A 23,582-nucleotide genomic window follows, 5' to 3' on the forward strand; every position below is an offset into this window, starting at 1 on the left:
AAATTAAGTATGATAAATTCGAAGTTACTAAGTCTACGGGAATAACCAGCCGTTTCAAGGAAGCCCTTCTGCCCCCACCCCCTTTGGTGCTTGTGATGTCTTACCCCTACAGTGTTCTTTTTGAGATAGTAAGTCATATGTATACCAAGTTTGGTTGAAATTGCTCAATGCATATCACGGTGTATGTGAAACACACACATACATACATACATTCATTTATATATATATATATATATATAAGTTAAGTAAAATGATATTTTCATAATAAAATAAATTTTTGAACATACTTACCTGGTAGTTATATATATAGCTTAAGTCCCTGACGTCACGGCAGAATTTCAAAAACTCGCGGCAATCGCCGATCGGTAGTCAGGTGAACCACCTGTGCGCCTCTACCCAGGTACCTGGAACCATTCCAACTATTCCTCAGATCTTCCATGCCCTAGTCTCTAGAGGGGGAGAGGAGGGTGGGAATTTAATTATATAACTACCAGGTAAGTATGTTCAAAAATTTATTTTATTATGAAAATATCATTTTTAAACATCTAACTTACCTGGTAGTTATATATATAGCTGATTGACACCTTTGGTGGAGGGTCAGAGACAGCCAACATCGTTGGAATTTGCTTAAGGGTTAATAAACCAACTTAAGGTCCTTACCTGGATTAAGGAAGCTGACTTCAATGAACTCCCTCATTTTGTCTGCTTTCCTTAAGAGGTCCAGCGATCCACTCAGGGGCTGAAGACCTCTAGGAGCTGCCAACCGGTGTACCAACCTCTATGTGACAGACAACCTATAATACCCTTGTTCCGAGGCCACCAAGGAACAAAAATGATCATTTGACTAAAATTGATGATTGTGGAAGACTGCATTCAATCTTCACAAACAACCATAAATTTCAACCATTCCAAGGTAAGAACAAAGGGTATTGTTTTATGGAATTGGATTAAGGAAGCTGAGTTCAATGAACTCCGCCTCATTATGTCTGCATTCCTTAAGAGGTCCAGCGATCCACTCAGGGGCTGAAGACCTCTAGGAGCTGCCAACCGGTGTACCAACCTCTATGTGACAGACAACCTATAATACCCTTGTTCGGGCATCACCAAGGAACAAAATGATCATCTGACTAAAATCAATGATTGTGGAAGACTGCGTTCAATCTTCACAAACAACCATCAAATTTCAACCATTCCAAGGCAAGAACAAAGGGTATTGTTTTATGGGATTGATTAAGGAAGCTGACTTCAATGAACTCCCTCTCATTATGTCTGCATTCCTTAAGAGATCCAGCGATCCACCCAGGGGCTGAAAATCTCTAGGAGCTGTCAACCGGTGTATAACCTCTATGTGACTAGACCTCCTCTCAATACCCTTGTTCCGGGCTCTACCAAGGAACTTTCATCCCAATGATTGTGGAAGACTGCGCCCAGTCTTCACAAACAACCATAAAAATTCTCAATTCCAAGGTAAGAAAAAGGGTATTGGTTTATGGGATTGTAGGGGTATTCCCCTCTCCCATTACTGAATTAGATGCTATAAACGGGCACAGCGTATAGCAATCTTCGCATAAAGTCTGGACTTGTTTTAGATAGTGAGAGGCAAATACTAACTTGCTTCTCCAGAAGGTCGTGTCCAAGATACTCTGCAGGGACCTGTTCTGTTTAAGAGCTACAGAGGTTGCTAATGCCTGACCTCGTGTCTTTACTTTCAGAATCTTGTAGTCTATCTCTCTACATTCCATATGTGCTTCTTTTATCAACTGTCTGATAAAATAAAACAGAGCATTCTTCGACATCTATACAGAGAGCTTTTTGACTGAGCACCAAAGCCCTTCTGAATTCCTTCTTAAGTCCTTTGTCCTATCCAGGTAGAGCCTTAGAGCCCTTACAGGAATAGGACTCTCTCTCTCTCCCCTGTTATGTCCGTTAGGTTCGGAATCTCGAACGTTCTGGGCCAGGGTTGTGATGAGTATTCATTTTTTGCAAGGAAGCCTAGTTGCAGTGAGCAGATTGCCTTGCCTTGCCTAAAATCTATATTCTTGCTGAGAGCATGTATCTCACTAACTCTTTTTAGCTGTGGCCAAACTGACCAAGAAAAAGAGTTTTTATGGTGAGGTCCTTTAAAGATGTCCTCTGCAAGGGATCGACCTATTCCCCATGAGGAACCTCAGGACCACGTCTAGGTTCCATGCTGGTGAGTTCTTTATATACAAATTTGGGTTACAGAAATATTGGAAGAGGACACATGGTTGTCCTTGCACCATCCTCTAAATACCTCCCACTTGGATTGGTATACCTTAATGGTGGATAACCTCCTTGATTTGCGATAGTGCCAGCTGTCTCCTTCGAAAAACTTCTGGCTCTTGTGAGTTTTCCGATAGTCCGAAGGCAGTTACTAGTAGCGCTTGTAGGTTTTGGTAATATTTTTCCAAGTGGGGTTGTTTGAGTAGATCTACTCTCTGAGGTAGGCTACTCAGGATGTCCACCATCCATTCTAGTACCTCTGTGAACCAATCTCTTGTCGTTCAGTAAGGGGCCACAAGGGTCATTCCGGTCCTCTCATGTGACACAAATTTTTTCAGTACCCTGTGTATTATCTTGAAAGAGGGAAATGCATACACGTCCACGTTGGACCAGTCCACCAGGAGCGTGTCTATGTATATAGCCCGGGATCTGGTACTGGAGAACAGTAAGTTTCCACCTCTTCGTTTGCGCTGTGGCTAAAAGATCTATGCAAGGGCGTCCCCAAAGTCCTGAAGCAGCATCATTCTTTCTGTTGAGAGGACTTTATTTCCTGCTCAGAATGTCCGCCCTCACATTTTTTCTCCCCTTGGATAAAGTGGGTTACTAGTTTTACATTCTCCTCCTTTGCCCAAAGAAGAGGTTCTCTTGTTGTCTCATATAGAGACCTGGAGTGAGTGCCCTTGTTTGCTGATGTAGGCCAACGCTGCCGTGTTGTCGGTGTTGACCTGCACCTCTTTGTTCCCCACTGTGTTCGAACTCCTGAGAGCTAGAAGGATTGCAGTTAGTTCCTTCTAATTGATGTTTAACTTCTCCTGCTCTCTGGTCCAGGAGCCCGAGACTTTTTATTTGCCTCGTGTTGCTCCCCATACTGAGTCCGACGCGTCGGATAACAACACTAGGTCTGGGTTCCTCTAATATAGAGAAGGGACCTCCTGGAGCTTGATGGGGACGTTCCACCACTATAAATACGGTCTTATTGGTTCCAAATGGGGATGCACTTGGTCTCCAGTTCTATTTCCTTGTCCCAGTTCGATTTAGATGAAACTGTAACGGGCATAGAATTAACCTCTCAAATGAGACAAACCGTTCCAGCGAGGAAAGGGTTCCCAGCAGACTCATCTATTCCTTTTTGCCAAGCATGACTATCTCTTTATAAAGTTCTGAAATTTTCTTAAAGCTTGTCCTGTCTTTGCAATAAACGGAAAAGCCCGAAAATCCTGACTCTGAATCTTCATCCTAAGGTATAGAACCTCTTGGGATGGGATCAGCTGAGATTTCTATCTGTTTATCAGTAGACCTAATTCTTTTGTTAGACGCTGATGCCAGTGCATCTTGCGCCCTGAGCTAACTCACGTCTTGGCTTCCAATATCTTGAAGCCTGGCGCCCTGACATTCAATGCCTTGACGCTTGACGTCTTGGGTTCATTGACGCTTGTCATCATGGTGTTTCACTCCTAGATGCTTGACGCCACTGCATCCAGCGTCTAGAGTTTCATTCACTACGTTCAGCGTTTTAAACTTCTGGACGTCTAGAAGCTTTAGTTGGACGTCTAATATCCTTCTTCTCTTTGCCTGGTTGTTACTCTTGCACCAGGAAGACAAAGTCTGCTACATATTTTGTAGTAAGTTATATGGGGCTTCCTGCTGTTGGGGACAGGCTGGGAAGCCTCAACTACGGCAATTATTTCCTTCTCATCGTCAATAATGGACCGTGGAGGGGTTCAGCAGGAAAAAGTACCAATCGGAGGAAGAGGAGGATGTACGGAAGGCAGCACAGTGTCTGCCACGCTCTTGCAGCCTGGTATCCTAACTGAACAGAACTGTCTACGTTTGTTCTTAGTAGGAGAGCTACCCTTGGGGCTGGAAGGAAGAGCTCCGGCTGCTCCAGTGGCTACAATCTGTAGTCTATGAAGTCTTATCATGACGTCCCTCAATATTGAGTAACTTCTTGAGAGGTCTCGGCTCCAGAGCCAGACGTCAGCCCTGTCTGTTTAGGCCGAAAACAGAGAGACCGAAACTAGAAAAACTTTCCCGTGGCCGAACTTCAGAAAATTCTTGGAGTTCAGGTGCATGGGGATGTGAAAATACGCATTCTGAGGTCCAATGAGGCCATCCAGTCATGCTGTCTGAACGCTGCTAGAACCAATTTTGTCGTTTCCATAGCGACCTTTGTTTATTGCAAAAAAATTTGAGTGCAATCCCGTCAGCACCGGTCTCTAACCCCAAGCATTTGGGGATCAGGAATAACCGAATGTAGAACTCCTGGGAATTCGGATCCTGAACTCTCTGTCTGGTCTCCTTTGCAACATCATAGACACTTGTTGCTGTAAAACCTTTGCCTTGGTTCTGTCGTTGCATTTGGCAGAAAGGTCGGTGTCTGGTTACCAGAGGGGGCCTACTCAGGCTGGACAGTCTGGCTCCTACCGCAGTCTGCAGGAGAAGAAAGGCAGGTCCTCCTTCTTCCCTGTGTAGAGCCTCTTCTCTTTGCCATTCATCTACCCGCCCTAGAGGAACCTCTATCGGAGGGCCGACCATTTAAAGAGCTGAGATACCTGAAACACAGGAACCTCAGCCTTACTCTTTTAGCGATGAAAGTCGTAGGTAGGACTTTTCTTGCTGTTTTAGATATTAAATCTTACGTGGTTTTCTGGGCCAAAGATGAAAAGGGCCCTTTTCTTCAATTCCTGCTGAGAAAGGTGGAGTTGATTCACTGGAACTATCTCCGAGTCCTTTATCCATACGACATCAGATATATATGAGTTCTTGGTGTCAGTCGTGTTGAATAATTCCATCTTCCTTCCTAAATCTCCAAATTCTTTTGAGGGTGGTTCAATTCTGATATCGACCAACAACCGTTTTTCCCCATGGCCACTCGACGAGAAGAGTGCAAGATTCGAGAAGGTTCCTGGGAAGGGGCAGGTATTTCGAGGCCGAACGATCCTCCAGTTTGATACTAAACACTAGACCTTGAGCTAGTTTGGTTGGAGGAAAAACAAAGGCTGTCTTTCATTGTTTCTCCTTCGAAAGTATTCATTCTTCAGTAAATGTTGCCTCTTAGACGCCTTCACCAGAGTAAATTCTGAGAAGCAGTCAGGATACATTTCTCTGGAAAAATTTCCGAAAATAGCTTCATAAGCCTTTTCAAGTCTGATAAAAGCTGATGGCCTTTTATATTGTCTTCGTCAGAAATCTCTACAATAGGATTCACAGGAGAATGCGAGATATTATCATTCTCTTCTTCCGATTTTCCGAAGACGGAAGTAGCGACGTCTTTCAAAAATATCATCATCTGGCGCCCAGTCTCTTGACGCCTGGCATGTTGGCGTCCATTTTCTTGAAGCTTAATGTCTTGGCATCCAGCTTCCCTGACGTCCTGGCGTCTAACTTCTCGACACTTGACGTCCTGGCGTCCAGCTTCTCTACGTCTGACGTCCTGGCGTCCAGCTTCTCGACGCTCGACGTCCTGGCGTCCAGCTTCTCGACGCTCGACGTCCTGGCGTCCAGCTTCTCGACACTCGACGTCCTGGCGTCCATACTTCTAACTTTCGCTGTCCTGTCAAACCTAGAGGTTACTTGAGAACTGGCCGCCTGTGCGACATCGGTCAAAAGCTTCCTCCGGTTGACGTACAGCAACCAATGGACGAAAAAACACTTTAACCTTGCCTTTCCTATGGCGAGGGTGAGCGTCCTGGGAAACGTCAACAGGTACGCTCGAGGGGACGACTGCTCGGTAGCTAAAGCCTCTTGCCTCCCTTCGTCTGTCGACTTTCCTTCTCACAGGGGTTGGTGAGCTTGGAAGAGGTCTAGGACTAGGAGCACAACAGGACCGAGCGGTCGCACCCTCCACTGCACTTGCACTAACAACATATTAACACTTGTATTTTTTTTTTAGATCTCTTATTATCGATCACATATTATCCCTGTCTTCTGAGAGGGATTTTACCTGTTGGGCCAGGGCTGAATGGCAGCCAACAAATCATTAAGTATTGGGTCCTTACCTGTTTCAGTAGGGGTTCAGAGACTACCACTACGGAGAAGGATCAATAGGATAGTTATCAAGGGAAAAGAATTAACTATTCCTGGTTATATCAAGAAGAGTGAGAAACAGTACTCTTGGCTCTTCTGAGCCGGTCTTTCATTCCCATTCTTCAGACATACTAAGTGGGGATCCAAGGAGATTTTAGCAAGCCGCTTGCATCCCCACACACACATTTTCACTCGATGAAGTCAGATATGTTATAAGAAAATCCAAAAGCGAACAAGTTTAAAGCCAAGCCAAAGTGTACTTCACCAAAATAAGTTGAAAAAAACACAGGCTACGAGCGAAATTCCATCGATGTTACCGACACAGCGGCAGGAAGATCTGAGGAATAGTTGGAATGGTTCCAGGTACCTGGGTAGAGGGCGACAGGTGGTTCACCTGACTACCGATCGGGCGATTGCCATGAAGTTTTTTGAAATTCTGCCGTGACGTCAGGGACTTATATATAACTACCAGGTAAGTTAGATGTTTAAAATCTTAGTTTAACCAGACCACTGAGCTGATTAACAGCTCTCCTAGGGCTGGCCCGAAGGATTAGATTTATTTTTACTGGCTAAGAAACCAATTGGTTACCTAGCAACGGGACCTACAGCCATTGTGTGGAGTCGAACCACATTATAGCAAGAAATGAATTTCTATCACCAGAAACAAATTTCTCTTGTTCTTCACTGGCCGGTCAGAGATTCGAACTTTGACCAACTGAGTGGTAGCTGAGAACGGAACCTGCTCACCCAACGAAGTACACACACACACACACACACACACACACACACACACACACACACACACACACACACACACACACACACACACATATATATATATATATATTGTATATTATATACTACCTCATTTACAGACACATCACATAAAAAATAAAAATTACAATGCTCACCCTGGCTATGAAGAGTAACAGGGGCTTCAACAGGAACTGAATTCACAGCTGGTTCCAACACAGCTTTTGTTTCATTGCCCGACAAATAATATTGAAGCACTTTTGCCATCATTTTAGACCAAGCTTTTCGCATGTCTTCCACTTGAGGGACAGTAACATCTTCCACATACTCTAAAACTGGAGGTTTTTCTTGTTTGTACTGCTTCATAAGTTCACAGGGATATGAGTCTCTCTTCAAGCTATTAATAATCTTGTTTAACCATTTCATCTCTAAGGCTTTGGCACTCCTAATCCAAACACTGGAACTCCCAGTGAAATGGGGGACATTAGGGTTTCGTTTGTACATCCTATGAAGAGCTTCATGACTATGGGAAGTGGCATGGCCAGACCAGATTGCACACATAGGCATGATAGGAGTTAAGAATAAAGCTGACCCTTCCTTTAATTTCTTTATGGCAAGTGTAGCAAAATCAAAGGCTTCCTTCACTATGATGTTAACCATTCGATTAATTTCCATATCCTTAAAATCTGGGTCACCTAATTCATCATTCTTTGTGACAAACACTGGAATAGGTTCATTACAATTCAATATTTTACATTTCGGTGGTCCTGACTCAACAGGTGCTGCAACTTCTGACACTCCAGATAGAACAACCCATAGCGTTTCATCTGGATGTTTGTTCTGTAGTTCATTTAGGAATTCCAAACCATCTTCATCAAAATCTATGTTTTCATTCAAATGCTCAACATTCATATCTTTTGTTAACTCTTGCAGATCCTTTGTAAATGATGTACTTCCTACAACAACAACTTTGTTGACCTTATCACTCGGAGAAGGAGCTACTACTTCTATGGAGTCTGATTTATGAGACACGGAAAGACTTTCAATTACCCTCATATCTGGGAGTGTGGTTTCCAAAACCAAATTAATGAACTTCTCCATCGCCTCAAACCAGTTCTTCAATCTAATCTCATATCTAAATTTAGAAAACATAGGAAACAAGTTTGCCTCTCCTCTGTCTGTATACTCCTTAAAGGCTTCAACACTTATCCATGATTTGTTTCTCTCACAAGCGTTTTCTGTCCATGCCCTGCAAATTGCATTGTACTTCTTCCGCATCTTCTCATAAGTGGTCTTGGCTACGACAAGGTTATAACCATCTGCAGCATCATGCAACTTTTGATGGGTATCATAATTGTCTGTAAGTGCCAAAAGGGCTGGTAAAGGGGGAACAATAGTGATCAACCCATCAGAACCTAAACGATGTTGAACAGTGTCACAAGTTTCGTGGGACAATTGCAGAATTTTGTAATCTAACAGTTTTTTGTCATTGAGTTGACTGGGCTTGGGGATAATCCTTAAGGTTTCTTTGCAATTCCCGCAACTTTCTACTTTCTCATCATTAACAAAGGTATAAACACCTGCTAGGAGTATCCACAAAGTATTCCTTCCAAATTCTTTTCTGTGCTTCTGTATAACGTTGCAGATCACTGTTTCAGAGCTCAGGTTATCTTCATATACCACTTTAACCTAGTAAAAGAGAGGATCAATAACTACAAGCAAGTTAAAACTTCAAAGCAACAATAAAGTAACAACAAGTCATAACTACAGCATCTAATATGATGGATTTCATGTCTGAAGTCCCGGTCCTTCATTCAACACAAATGTCTACAACCCCTGTCCATTTAGATTGATATCACCCATTAACACAATAATCAGTCAGAAACAAAAATAGTTTATAGAAATTATGAGAAATGTACTTACATTTAAGCTTTCCATGCCTTTCAACTGAATCTTATAGACAGAGTTCACCAAAAATACCACCTGACGGAAAGTGTTGCTTTTCTTGACATCACTCCTGAAAGTGAAGAATACAAACTACAGTTTTCACATTGTTACACCATTATATTACTCACATTGTTACACCATTATATTACTGTCTCTTTCACTATGAAAGTCAATACAGTAGCACCTCAACTCAACAGACTTTTGATATAGCCTGCACTTGAATATTTTCTAAATATCACAAATTTTAAAAGTAATTTGCATTTTTTCTAACATACAAACCTGAAGTTCTTTATATAGGATTTAGCATGCAAACATGAGCTAGTTCAGCCATTTAAACATTACTAACAAAGTATTTAACTACTGACAGGTAGGGAAAAGCTCTGCCTACTCGTTGGTCTGCACTCCACAGGGGGTGGCTGAGGTGTGCCATTTACATCAAGAACATATGTTTATGATACAATTAAGTTTCATATATACTTACCAAGTAATTATACACCTATATTTTTCCACTCGCGTGGGAGCTTAAATTTTAAAAATTGCAGTAGCACTTCTATTGTTTTTGTGTAGGTGACTACCCTGTCCACTATTGGGGAACAATAGGAACAACATAGCAGAAAAACTCACTTTTTTTGTGCCTTCATGTCCATGAGAGGGGAGAAGGGAGGGTTCTGATCTGTAATTACTTGGTGAGTATATATGAAACTTAATTTCATGTAAGTAACTTACCAAGTAATTACACAGCTGAATCCCACATTGACGGGAGGTGGGATCCATGGACATTCAGTCATGAAAGTGAATTTGAAATAGACAATTTGCTAGCATTGACAAATACTTACTGTTTCCTTAATTGGTAAGAGAGCTACTGCAGGTAATTACCGCCTCTGGCTGGTGCTCATTTTGACCTGTAGTGACGTGGTGGAGTAGCCGCAAGGCGCCTCTACTTTTAAGTGGGAGCTTTGGAGTGAAGGACAATTCCGAATGCTCGCAAAGTATAAAAAACAGATGCCCTTGCTCTAGGCATAGTACCAAAAGAAAACAATAACCAGACAATGCTGTCACCTACACTGAAAATTAAAAACCACCACCCACCCACTAAAAAACTGGTGGGCACTCCAGGTACAAAGTAACCCCCGGGCTCCCCATTGACTCAACACCCTACTTCATGAAGAAGAGATCAAGCATAAGAGGCATACTTCCTATGCTTCTTCCCCCAATACCATGCCAGCCACTGAAAAGGACCTAGGGTACTGCAGTTTTCAAACACTGTTTCTATCTCCTTTAAACAGTGTGTTGCAAATATGGGCTTACACTTCCAATAAGCAGACTGAAGAATTGCAGAGAGTGACATATTTTGTCTGAAAGCAAACGAGGTGGCGACTACTCTAATGTCGTGCTTTCACCTTAAAGTTAGGCAGAACGTCCTCCTGGATCTGTGAATGAGCCTCGGTAATCAGATCCCTAAGGATGAACAGCAATGAGCTCTTAGATAGGGGTCAAGTGGGATTCTTGACAGAGCACCAGACATTGCTGGAAGGGCCTCTGATTTTCTCGGTTCTGTCTAGGTAATACTGTGGGGCCCTAAAAGGGCAAAGGAGCCTTTCCTCCTCTCTTGGCCCAAGGATATCCATAAAGTTCTTAATAGTGAAAGAGCATTGCCAAGGGTTGGATGGTGTCTCGTTCTTGGCCATGAAACCTAGAGTGAAAGTGCAGACTACGTCTCCCTGAACGAATCCTATCTGCTTGTCTATGGCCTGAAGTTCACTAACTCGCCTGGCAGTCACCAAAGCCACAAGAAACAGTCTTTCAAGTTAGGTTCTTGAAAGACATGGAATGGAGAGGCTCGAAAGAGGGGCCCGTTGACCACTTGAGTTCCACATCAAGGTTCCAAGATATGAAGTCAACTTTCGTTTGCTTGGATGTCTCGAAGGATTTAATCAGATCACTTAGATCTCGGTTGGAAGAAAGATCTAGGTCTCTGTTTAAAAACTGAACTCAGCATTGATCTATACCCTTTAATAGTGGAAGAAGATAACCCCTTGGCGGTCCTCAGGTAAAGGAGGAAGTCCGCTAACTGAGTTACAGAGGTTTTAGAAGATGAGATTTTATGTCTGCTACACCATCTTTGGAAGACTGCCCATTTAGATTGGTAGACTTAGCAAGAAGACTGATGTCTACATCTTGCAATAGCCTCCATAGCTGATCTTGAAAATCCCTTCGCTCTAACGAGTTTCCGGACAGTCTGAAGCCCGTACTGTCAGAGCTAGAGTGGATAGTCCTTGGTGTAACCTCAAGAAATGGGGCTGTTTGAGTAGATGTGGATTTTGTGGAGGCAGTCTCGGGAAGTCCACCAAGAGTCTCAGGAGGTCCGGGAACCACTCTATGAGAGGCCAAAACAGAGCTACCTGGGTCGCTGTCACAATCAGATTGTGGCAATGACCCAGGTAGCTCCGTTTTGGCCTCTCATAGAGTGGTTCCCGGACCTCCTGTCTGATTGTGACAATGACCCTGGTAGCTCTGTTTTGGCCTCTCATAGAGTGGTTCCCGGACCTCCTGAGACTCTTCCCTTCCCTTACCATGCTGAATGGCAGGAATGCGTATAGGTCTAGATCTGACCAATTCAGAAGCATGGTGTCTGTCACCCATGCCTGAGGGTTCGGGACTGGAGAACAAAAGAGAGCAAGGCGATTATTCCTTGATATGATGAATAGGTCCAAAGTTAAGTCAGTCCCACAGTTTACAAAGGTCGTTGCAGACCATGGGGTCCAGGGTCCACAACTGTGGAGAGGACCTGTTGGCGATGGCTCAGTTAGTCCACCAGCACATTCATCTTCCCTTGAATGAAATGTGGACCAGTTTCACTTGTTTCTGGTCTATCCAAATGAGAAGTTCTTTCGTCACTTCACAGAGGGAGGAGTGAGTCCTGCCTTGTTTCCTGATGTAGGAAAGAACAGTGGGGCTGTCTGAGTACACCACTACTGACTTGGCGACTGTGTCCGAAAAGGCTACGAGACCTAAATGGACAGCTGTGAACTCGACATTGATGTGCAGGTTCCGCTGTTCCGGAGACCAAGTCCTGGAAGCTTCGATGTTCCCCAGAAGGGATCCCCAAACTAGATCTGAAGCATCCGAGAAGATGTCTAGGTCTGGGCTCACAGGGAGCAGCGACTTTCCCTCCGGAAAATGCAATAGTTAGTTAATATTTCTCTGTGAAAAATACCAAACTAGGCAGACTGCATATGAGAATCCTTCAGTTCTTCCTGAAAGGTCCGACTTGGTTTCCGTCGTTATGGGAACACAAATGAGCCTGATTGCGTTTTCCTGTTGCAACTTGCTTTCAGGAAGAACTGAAGGACTCTCATATGCAGTCTGCCTAGTTTGGTATTTTTCACAGAGAAATATTAACTAACTATTGCATTTTCATCTCATTTTCATGACTAAATGCACTTTTTGTGATAAAACTATTAAAATACTCGATAATTTGATTTTGCAATAGGGTTAGCATTAATACCGACATGACAATATTTATAAAATATTTTTAAATTTCGCGTGGGTGCATGCAGCAGCGTACAATCAGGCAGCGAGAGAGACCAAATTACAACAGACCAACTTTTTTTCCTCCATGTCTTTATCCCATCTTCTAGTTAAAAAAGTACAACAGAATGATAAAAGTATTGTTAGTACAGGCAGTCCCCGGTTATCGGCGGGGTTCCGTTTCTGAAGGTGTGATGATAACCGAAAATCGCCGATATCGGCGCTGCTGTTAGGTATGTATCAGCCCCAATAAGCGGAAATTGGTGATTTTTGGTGCTGAAAATTGCCGATTTTCGTCACTACACAAGCGCAATAAAACTGGATCGCCATTGACCAGGGACTGCCTGTAACGTTATACTCTTGCGTAAATGCATAAAGCCTTAAACAACCGACCGAGAAACTGTTGTTTTGCTTATCACCGAATTGGATAACAACAGCCATTTTGCTTGTATTTCAACCATCGTACGGTAATACACAATTACCCTAAGTTATACAGCAGTACAAATGACGTTAAGTAGAATAGGACTGATATATTTTTATGTTATACCCTTATTTGGCAAGGAAATATGCTGCTAAATTTAAGCTGCAAGTTGTAGCTGAAGCTGAGAAAACAATATTCAAGCTGCTAATGACTATAAATTATCGTGCATCGGCAACATGGATGAAACTCAACTGTAATTAAAATTGGAGAGAAAGTATTTTAATCAAAACTACTGGGCATGAAAGAACATATTACTGCTAGTTTTACGCCGATAAACAGATAAAGCTCATATTATGATGGAATCAAGTGAAAATAGCTAACGGAATCTTGATTTTTTTTACACAAAACAAACACCCCCAAATGGCCAACGTCATCTATTAACGAAAAAAACAGCTAAATTAATTTCACAACAATACATATTTAAGTTATATTTCGACTTGAAAGCACTTTGTACAGTATAAAGAAAAATAAACACTGTGTAAACAATTTTCAAACCAAAACATTGATCGCAATTTATAATACAAAAGCAATATAAGAATATTTACAATATTATTGGATACAGTGAATTAAGGCATAACATTTTAAAAGATCCATGGAAAAGATGCATATTCGTTATGTTGATGTTTGTATAATACAACATGTGAGTACAGTAAAATGTAGGCTAGGCTACCTTATATGTATACAACATACCATAGTGTAGTCCAAGCTAATTCTTGTTTGTTATTCAATTTCTCTTTGCACTGAATTATCATATGTCACTCTGCATGAACCTCCAGAATCAGCTGATATCAATAATTACTATAACATGTAAGTATAGAGTATACTTTATAGTGTGGGCTAGGCTACCATATATGTATACATGGTACTGAATACCCTAGTGTAAGCTAGGCTATATTCAAGATACGTTTTTTCCAGCAAACAATGGGCTTATTTGCAACCTAACCCCATCATAAGTAGGATAATACCTGCATAAGCATTTTTAGATTTTTGTGTGTGTATTTGAACTATCAAAATAGGCAGTTCTAAGTGATTTTAGATGAGTTCTAAGTATTCGCGGATTTTAGCTATTAGCGCGAGGGTGTGGTATGCATCCCCCGCAAATGCGGGGGTTTACTGTACATTAAATGTTAACAAAGCTGATACTTATACAGGCAGTCCCTGGTTATCGGCAGGCTTGGTTATCGGTGATCGGGTTTCACGGTGTTTGTCTAGCGATGAAAATCAGTGATTTTCGGCGCCAATCTCTGGTTATCTGTGCCGAAAATCACCAATTTTTGGTTATCAGCGATTTTCACTTATCATCATGTTGTTGGAATGGAACCCCTGCCGATAACCAAGGACTGCCTGTATAGTATTAGCAAGCCTAGTTTATGCTTCAACTGTAGACATGTCATGTGCTTTATACCATGTATATTGCATTAAGATTTTAAATGTTATGCAATATTGTTTGGAATATAGTACAGCATCTTGGATATCTAGTACAGGCAGTCCCTGGGTTACGACAGGTCCGCCTTATGACGTTCCGAGGTTATGACGCTTTTCAAATATATTCATCAGAAATTATTTCCCGGTTTACAACGCATGTTCCAGGGTTACGACACCAATCCGACGGAAGAAATATGGCTATAAAACAGCAGAATATTAAAAATTTTGTTTTTTTTTTATGAAAAACTCAATAAAAATGCAGTTTACATTGTTTTCAATACACTCAAAGCATTAAAAGTAAGGTTTTAGCATTTTTGACGATTTTTCTGCTTACAACAATTTTCAGCTTATGACACGGCGTAGGAACGGAACCCCCGTCATAAACCAGGTACAGCCTGCACTGTTTCAGCCAAGTGGAGCGTTGTTACGTCAGAATGGCTTGTTCATTAAATATTACTTATGGTGCTTGCTCAACACCTTAATCCCTTACTGTCCACTTGTCTTGGGGTAATTTTTATTCTTGAATTTCCCCATGATTCATGTTTTCAAAGCCTTCCCACCCACCTTTGTCAGTAACAATTTCTTTCATTATTTATTTGATAATCTTCCCAGCAAACCTAGTGAAGTCACAAACATTCTTGCCAGTTTTTTCCAGCATGAATTTACTGTCATAGGCTGGATAGCTTTTACAGCTCCTTTAATGACATTGTATTAGTTTCAGCAACTTCCTACACTAAGTTTTTAGTGGGATCACCTTTCATTGCATGAAAATAATGAGCAAGGAGTAAATGGGCCTTAAAACAGTACTGTAACCCTTAATCTATAAGAAAGATCATAGATCAAGTTGAACTTAGGGAAGCTTGGCCAGGGGCATTATCCAGTACCAGTAAGACACAAGATATGACTGACTTCTGGGGCAAGGTGCTGATCAAACTAGTCTAGAAAGTGTTCTTAAAAGAACAATTTTTACATGAAGTTTTGTAAGACGAGCCTAGTCAGATATATATACCAATAAGATATGAGGGTAGCTATACCCTTTTTGTGATCATATTGTATGTTATCTTGTGTTCTTTATTTGTATAATTTACGTGTTAAAACTTCTTACCGAGACTAAGCATTTGGGGCTGCATCTCTCCCCATTCTCATAATTTGCAGAAAATTAATTCTGAATTACGTAGTTTCTCTTTTACACAAGCCTTTCTGGGGCAGAGCTCTGTGTAAAAACCATCCTGACTGCATATATACTAATTTCAATCTCTATGAGTTCCTCACAGAAATTATTATACTAACTGATCACTACTTTTTATGCTGTTTGTAAACTTCATACTAAAACATTGGTCAAAACATTATTTAGTCTTAAATTAGGTTAGCACAGGTTACCAAGATTAAGGCTTTCACCTCCCCATCAAGTGTATTCTACTCTATAAATAAATCAGTATCATTGTATTCCTAGACACTATTTCCTAAGATTTTTGCAGGCTCTGACCTGAATTTACAATATAAAATTAAAGATTCAATGTAAGTCAATTCTAAAATCCCATGCATATCAAGAAGTTGTGAATATTTGATTCTGGTATACAGTAGATCACTAAAGATGCTGTTAAAAAGAGGTCATCTCTACATACAGTTAAGTTACAACATTTAGGTCACTGATTATTCTTAGGCTGAATTCCCGAAATCCTGAAAAGTTAAGTATATCTTAGTTTAACCAGACCACTGAGCTGATTAACAGCTCTCCTAGGGCTGGCCCAAAGGATTAGACTTATTTTTACGTGGCTAAGAACCAACTGGTTACCTAGCAACGGGACCTACAGCTTATTGTGGAATCTGAACCACATTATAGCGAGAAATTAATTTCTGTCACCACAAATAAATTCCTCTAATTCCTCAATAGCCGGCCTGAGAATCGAACTCGGGCCTAGCGAGTGCTAGCCGACAACTCTACTGGCTCGCCCAAAGAGGAACTGAGAAGGCATAACTTGGCTGTCAGTTTTGAAACTTTTAAACCCAACCACTTGGTGAATGATTTCTATTCTCTTGCCTAATACCAATTTTTAATATTGAATTTCTCCAAGATTCCTGTATTCAAAGCCTTCCCACCCACCTTCGTCAGTAACAGTTTTTTTCATTATTTATTTGATAATCTTCCCAGCAAACCTAGTGAAGTCACAAACATTCTTGCAAGTTTTTTTCAAACATGAGTTTACTGTCATGGGCTGGATAACTTTTACAATTATTCTGATGACATTTTAACAGTTTCAGCAACTTCCTACACTATGCTTTTAGTGGGATCACCTTCCATTGCATGAGCATAACAAGCACGGAGTAAACGGGCCTAAAACATAGTAACCCCTAATCTATAAGAAAGATCATAGACTGTTCTTAGGAGCAAGTTTAACTTAGGAGTTTAGCCAGGAGCATTATCCAGTATCGTTAAGACACAAGATATGACTGACTTCTGGGACAAGGTGCTAATCAAACCAGTCTACAAAGTGTTCTTAAACAATTATTTTTAAATGAAGTTCGTAAAACTAGCCTAGTCAGATATACAAATAAGATATGAGAGTAACTATACCCTTTTTGTGATCATATTTATGTTAAGTTTTGTTCTTTATTTATATAAAATTCAGTGTTAAAATTTATTACTGAGAGACTAAGCATTTGGGGGAATGCATTTCTCCACATTCTCATTATTTACAGAAAATTAATTTTGAATTATGTAGTTTTTCTTTTACATAAGACTTTCTGGAACAAAGCTTTGCATAAAAACCCACCTGACAGCACATATACTAATTTCAATCTCAATGAGTCCCTCACAGAAATTATTATAATTCATTATTGCTTTCGTGCTGTTTGTAGACTTCATAACATTACTTAGTTTTAAATCAGGTTAGTACAGGTTATGAAGATTATTGTCTTCAACCCAGTACAGGTTATGAAGATTACTGCCTTCAACTTCCCCATCAAGTGTATTCTGCTCTATAAATAAATTGGTATTATTGTACCCTAGACTCTATTTCCTAAGATTTTGCAAGTTCCTACCTGAAATTACAATAATATAAATTAAATCTCCAAGGTAAATAAATTCTAAAACAAAAAAATCCCAGGCACATCAAGTTGTTGTGAAGTGTTCGAATAACAAGAGACCATTTGATTCTGGTATAGACCACTGAAGATGCTTTTAAAAAAGAGGCCATCTCTGGATCCAGGATCCAGTTAAGCAAACATTTAAGTCACCAAATTCCCGAAATCCTGAGAAGGCATAACGTGGCTGTCAGTTTTTGAGTCTTTTAAACCCAACCCCCTGGTGAAAGACTTTTGCCACAAACATAAGCGGGAAGGTAGGTCTCCTTTCACAAACTTCACAAACTTCTAGGCATGACTGTCTACTTTGGTAGTTGTGATGACAAGGTAAGTGTGAGACTAATGTCTGGTAAAGACAGACAAAAGGAAGGCAATACTGTACTTCCTTTTAGTGGAGTGTGCACACCATTATGAATTTTCCCTTATAATTAAAAACTGAATGACACAAGGTAACATTGTCTACACAGGTAGACAAAAAAACTGAAGGAAATGTTGGTCCCCTACTCCATGGAATGGGCTAATAATTATAAGGTACTTTTACTATTTCATCTATCCCCCTTAGGCTCTTCTTAACTAGCTGTCTACTTTCAACTTTACCTACATTTTTTGAAATCAAACCCACTGATTTACGAATATATAAATGTGATGAAACTGGCTCAAAATACAATATTATGCAGTTATCAAAAGTATAGCCAATCCTTGTCTATTAGCTACTTTCTGTACCAAAAACTACAGTACAAACATAAACCACTGGAGTAACTCACTTTAAGCTCACTGGAAGTCCACAACCAGCAGTGGTGTCCTTCTTACTGTCAGCCTAGAAACAGATCAACAAAAAATACCAAGACAAGGTTGTTACAGTATAAAAAATATATCACAATACCTGACAGAGATTTATTAGCACAATATGTTATACTGGCCTAAGATACAGACATCAGTTCAAAATAATATCACTCTTACCTCTGAAGGTGTCTTGCTCCTCCTTTGTTCATTTCTGCACTGAATATCCTTTTTCTTATCTTGGTCTTCAATTTTCCTTTTCTTATCTTGGTCTTCAATTTTCCTTTTCTTATCTTGGTCTTCAATTTTCCTTTTCTTATCTTGGTCTTCAATTTTCCTTTTCTTATCTTGGTCTTCAATTTTCCTTTTCTTACCTTGGTCTTCAATTTCCCTTTTCTTATCTTGGTCTTCAATTTTCCTGTCACTTTTCTCACAAGAGCTACTACTGCTTTTATCATCATGGGTACTTTTACCTTTCTCTTTGGCTTCAGGACTCTTTCGTTCATCTCGGGGCTCTGGACTTTTCTTTCTACCCTTTGAATCAGGACTTCTCTTCTTATCTTGAGACACTGGGCTTCTTGCATTTTTAGATTCAGGGTTGCACTTTCTACTTCCGGACTCTGGACTACCCTTTCTACTCCTTGATTCAGGGCATTTTCTATCCTTGGCCTCAGGACTCTTTCTTCTACTCCCTGCTTCTTCTGCAGCAGCTATCTCTTCATCAAAAAGACTTTGGTACTCTGCATCATCTTCTATAACGAGTAACTCATCAGCATCTAGACTACTGACATCATCTTCAACACTGTTTTCTGGAACCTTGTAAGCCAACTTATCATCATTGGTAGAATCATGCTCTTTTTCTTTACCAGGCACATTCTCTGCATTGTCCATTTTGTCAAACGTCTCCTCTAACAGTTCTTTATCTGTATCATTGGGAATTTCTTTCTTGTCTTCCAATGTTATGTTAACACTGTCCTCTACCTTTTCTTTGTGAAGTGAATCCATCACATCATCTACCTCCATTTTCTCATCAATGTCACAACTAGTAACTTCTGTTTGATTACCTGCAACTTCTTCAGTAGCTAGTTCTTTTACTGTGACTACCTTTACTGTATTTATTTTCCTTGAACTTCCTACTACTTCTCTTCCACTTTTCTTGGAAACGATCACAGTTTCTTTAACTGCAACTTCTTTGGTAGCTGGTTTTTGTATTGCATCTACCTTTACTGTATTTATTTTACTTGGCTCTCCTATTTCTTCTGTTTTACTTTCCTTGGAAACTTCAACAATCTCCTCCTTGCCTTTGGGCACTGTACAAACACTACCCTTTGATTTTTCCGTGGGAAGTGACTCAATTTTGTCATCTGTCTCCATTTTCTCTAAAATGTCACCACTTGGAACTTCTTCCATTTTTTTTACATCTTTTCTTATGGTACTTATCTTTGCTTTGTCTATTTCACTTAATTCTTCTTTTATTCTTTCATTCCCAAAAACTTCAACCTCTTGCACCTGAATATTGTCACATTTGATAATTTTTTCTGTACTTTGTAAGTCTGTAACCTCTTGAGTCTGAACATTGTCATCTTTAATAATTTTTCTGTAACTTGAGCCTGAAACATTGTCATCTTCAACCATTTTTTGTGTCTTTGTAAGTCTGTAACCTCTTGAGTCTGAACATTGTCATCTTTAATAATTTTTCCTGTATTTTGTATGTCTGTAACCTCTTGAGCCTGAACATTGTCATCTTCAACCATTTTTTGTTTACTTTGTGAGTCTGTAACCTCTTGAGCCTGAACATTGTCACCTTTAGTAATTTTTTCTGTACTTTGTAAGTCTGTAACCTCTTGAGTCTGAACCTTGTCATCTTCAACCGTTTTTTCTGTACTTTGTAAGTCTGTAGCCTCTTGAGCCTGAACATTGTCATTTTCAATCACTTTTTCTGTACTTCGGAAGTCTGTAACCTCTTGAGCCTGGACAATGTCATCTTTGATCATTTTTTCTGTACTTCGTAAGTCTGTTACCTCTTGAGTCTGAACATTGTCGTCTTTAATTATTTTTTCCGTACTTTGTGAGTAAGTAACCTCTTGAGCCTGAACACTATCATCTTTAACCATTTTTTCTGTACTTTGTAAGTCTGTAACCTCTTGAGCCTGAACATTGTCATCTTCAATCATTTTATCTGTACTTTGTAAGTCTGTTACCTCTTGAGCCTGAACATTGTCAATCATTTTATCAGTACTTTGTAAGTCTGTAACCTCTTGAGCCTGAACATTGTCATCTTTAACCATTTTTTCTGTGCTTTGTAAGTCTGTAACCTCTTGAGCCTGAACACTGTCATCTTCAATCATTTTATCTGTACTTTGTATGTCTGTAACCTCTTGAGCCTGAACATTGTCATCTTTAATAATTTTTTCTGTACTTTGTATGTCTGTAACCTCCTGAGCCTGAACATTGTCATCTTCAATAATTTTATCTGTATTTTGTAAGTCTGTAACCTCTTGAGCCTGACCATTGTCATCTTTAACCATTTTTTCTGTGCTTTGTAAGTCTGTAACCTCTTGAGCCTGAACATTGTCATCTTCAATCATTTTATCTGTACTTTGTAAGTGTGTAACCTCTTGAGCCTGAACACTGTCATCTTCAATCATTTTCTCTGTACTTTGTAAGTCTGTAACCTCTTGAGCCTGAACATTGTCATCTTTAACCACTTTTTCTGTACTTTGTAAGTCTGTAACCTCTTGAGCCTGAACATTGTCATCTTCAACCATTTTATCTGTACTTTGTAAGTCTGTAGCCTCTTGAGCCTGAACATTGTCATTTTCAATCATTTTATCTGTACTTTGTAAGTCTGTAACCTCTTGAGCCTGAACATTGTCATTTTCAATCATTTTATCTGTATTTTGTAAGACTGTAACCTCTTGAGCCTCAACATTGTCAGCTTTAATAATTTTTTCTGTACTTTGCAAGTCTGCTTCCATTTCAACAGAAACCTTATGTTCTGGAGTTAGTAAAATCTTTTTATCTAAAACTTCTTTCAATCCTTTCCTCGGTCTAATAATTCTTAATGGAGTGCTCTTCACAATTTCTGCACTCTTAGGTGGTGCTTCTTCACATTCTTTAATTAAAACTTTTGTCTCCGGTGCATTTACACTTTCTTTATTAGCAGTCCTCTTAAGTATTCTCCTACCCTTTGTGGTCTTTGTGGGGGCATCACTCACTTTCTCCATATTTTGTAAAGGTGCTTCTCTATCCATCTCCTTTTTCACTGCAGTAATAGCCACTGAAGTTTCACCTATACTACATAACTCTTTGTCTTGAACACCACATTTTATCTTCTCTTCTCCAACGTCATCTCTTACTTTAATTTTGACCTCTGCAGACCTTTCTTCAACTTTGACCTCTGTAGCACTTTCTTCAACTTTGACCTCTGCTGCACTTTCTTCAGCTTTGACCCCTGCAACATTTTCTTCAATCTGGACCTCTGCAGAACTTTCTTGAATTTTGACCTCTGCAGAACTTTCTTGAATTTTGACCCCTGCAGAACTTTCTTCATTTACCTCTTCCCTTGGGGCATGGACATCATACCTTCCTTTTCCACTCTCTTCCCTGACATCAAGACTACTGCAGACCTTTAATTCCTTTTTGGGCTCTACATCCTTCTTCTCCAAGTCAGTCACATCTTTAGCTTTAAATGCAGGCTCATTTTTCTCCAATTCTTCACGCTCCTTTTCAGGAGGACTCTCAATTCCTTTGGGATTATAATCCTCAGTTCCTTTTACAACCTTCAACGAATCAGTCACTTCTAAATTCATTGTGGAGTCACAGGCAGGTATCTCCACTGGAGCTGTCTCTGCCTTTGCACCCTCCAGCGTACTTTCAGTGTCATTGCTCTCGCTCTTCTGAACTATTTTACCTAGGCACTGTGTTCTTTGACCAACTCTTCCTCTTCTTCCTCTTATTGTTTCTCTAACTTCAGTTGCTGGAAGTTCACTGTTCTTTTCATCCTCTTGAGGTGTGACATCATTTGTTTTTGGAGGTAATAAATTACGACGTAAGCCTCTAGTCAACCGGATAACAGGGGTACTCGACATTGTTTCAGTATCAGTATCCTTCGCTACCTCCTGACATTTCGCAGCATCTCTATTTCCTGAATTCTCCTCTACTGCTGGTGGGGCACCTGGTACAGTTCTTCTGCTTCTCCTTAAAGTGCTCGGCTGTGATACAGGTTCAGCTGATACTGTAACATGTTCGCTTGATGCTGTTGCAATTGCTGTGCTGTCTTCAGATGGCTGGAGCTGTTTTGCATTTGATGTACTACCTTCTCCACCAAGTAGTTGGCTCTACACATTCTTCAGATGGCTTTGGTGTTTGTGTTCTAATTAATCGTCTTCGTGGCATGGCAGATACGTTACATATGGCCTGGAAGAAAAAAAAATATACACTAAATAGGTAATATTGAAAATATGGTATCAAAATACATTGGCTTCAAAAAGCTACACTTGTGTGATGCATTTTATTCAAAGTAAACAACATAAATTTGCCTATAGTACTCCAAACTTTGTGACTACCACTACGCATGGGAAAAACAATAAGCTCCTTGAGAGCAAACTAGAAAAAAACAAACATTTGGCATCCTATACAGAAATCTCATCAACCAAGTTCAGGACTACTAAGGCACAGACATTCACAGCAATTGAAAAAAGGTCTCAATTCACATTTATTACCCGCCTTTCACTGTTTCAAGTTCTACCATTTTCAACTTGCTGGTGGTTTTTCTTAAATAATAATAATAATAATAATAATAATAATAATAATAATAATAATAATAATAATAATAATAATAATAATAATAATAATAAATGGTGATGATGATGACAATAATAATAAATAAAAGTTGCTTTGCATTGGTTTACTCAAGTTTACGTCGGTCAGCGATGTTATTAGCATAATTATTGGTTGTTGATAAGATCCTTAGAATAGTTTTCTGGTGATTGATTTTGGGTATTCTTTATATTAATCTAGAAATGATATTTTTATGATAAAATAAAGTTTTCTATATACTTACCCAGTAATTACTTAGCTAAGAGTTTCTACTTGAACTGGCAGCTCAAATTTTGTATTTTGCAGTAGCGACTCTTATGTTTTGTGTAGGTGACAAGGCCCTGCCCACTTTCGGGGTAAGACAGGAACAACTAAGCCAATAGATCAATTTGTTTATGCTAAAATGTCCATGTGCAGGGAGGAGGGAGGGCTCCATCTGCAATTATTGGGTAAGTATATAAAAAATTTTATTTTATCATAAAAATGTCAT

The 23,582-nt window shown here is 40.0% G+C and overlaps 1 protein-coding gene across 3 annotated transcripts in view; it reads right to left on the reverse strand.

Annotated features, from left to right (window-relative positions):
* LOC136844941 (repetitive organellar protein-like) overlaps positions 1-23,582 on the reverse strand; it is an 88,838-nt gene that overhangs the window by 52,856 nt on the left and 12,400 nt on the right. The window contains exons 2-7 of one of the 3 annotated variants that reach the window (XM_067114343.1): positions 20,527-22,690; positions 19,933-20,472; positions 18,452-19,831; positions 18,256-18,308; positions 8,947-9,040; positions 7,182-8,712 (exon numbers count right to left, since the gene is read on the reverse strand). In XM_067114343.1, the coding sequence (XP_066970444.1) occupies positions 7,182-8,712; positions 8,947-9,040; positions 18,256-18,308; positions 18,452-19,831; positions 19,933-20,472; positions 20,527-22,362 (5,434 nt within the window). In that variant the 5' untranslated portion in view covers positions 22,363-22,690. Of the gene's footprint in view, positions 1-7,181; positions 8,713-8,946; positions 9,041-18,255; positions 18,309-18,451; positions 19,832-19,932; positions 22,691-23,582 lie in introns of all 3 variants that reach the window. The other 2 variants (XM_067114344.1, XM_067114342.1) reach the window with 2 other exon arrangements.

The sequence above is a fragment of the Macrobrachium rosenbergii genome, chromosome 13, assembly GCF_040412425.1.
Source record: "Macrobrachium rosenbergii isolate ZJJX-2024 chromosome 13, ASM4041242v1, whole genome shotgun sequence".
Classification (NCBI taxonomy): Eukaryota; Metazoa; Arthropoda; class Malacostraca; order Decapoda; family Palaemonidae; genus Macrobrachium; species Macrobrachium rosenbergii.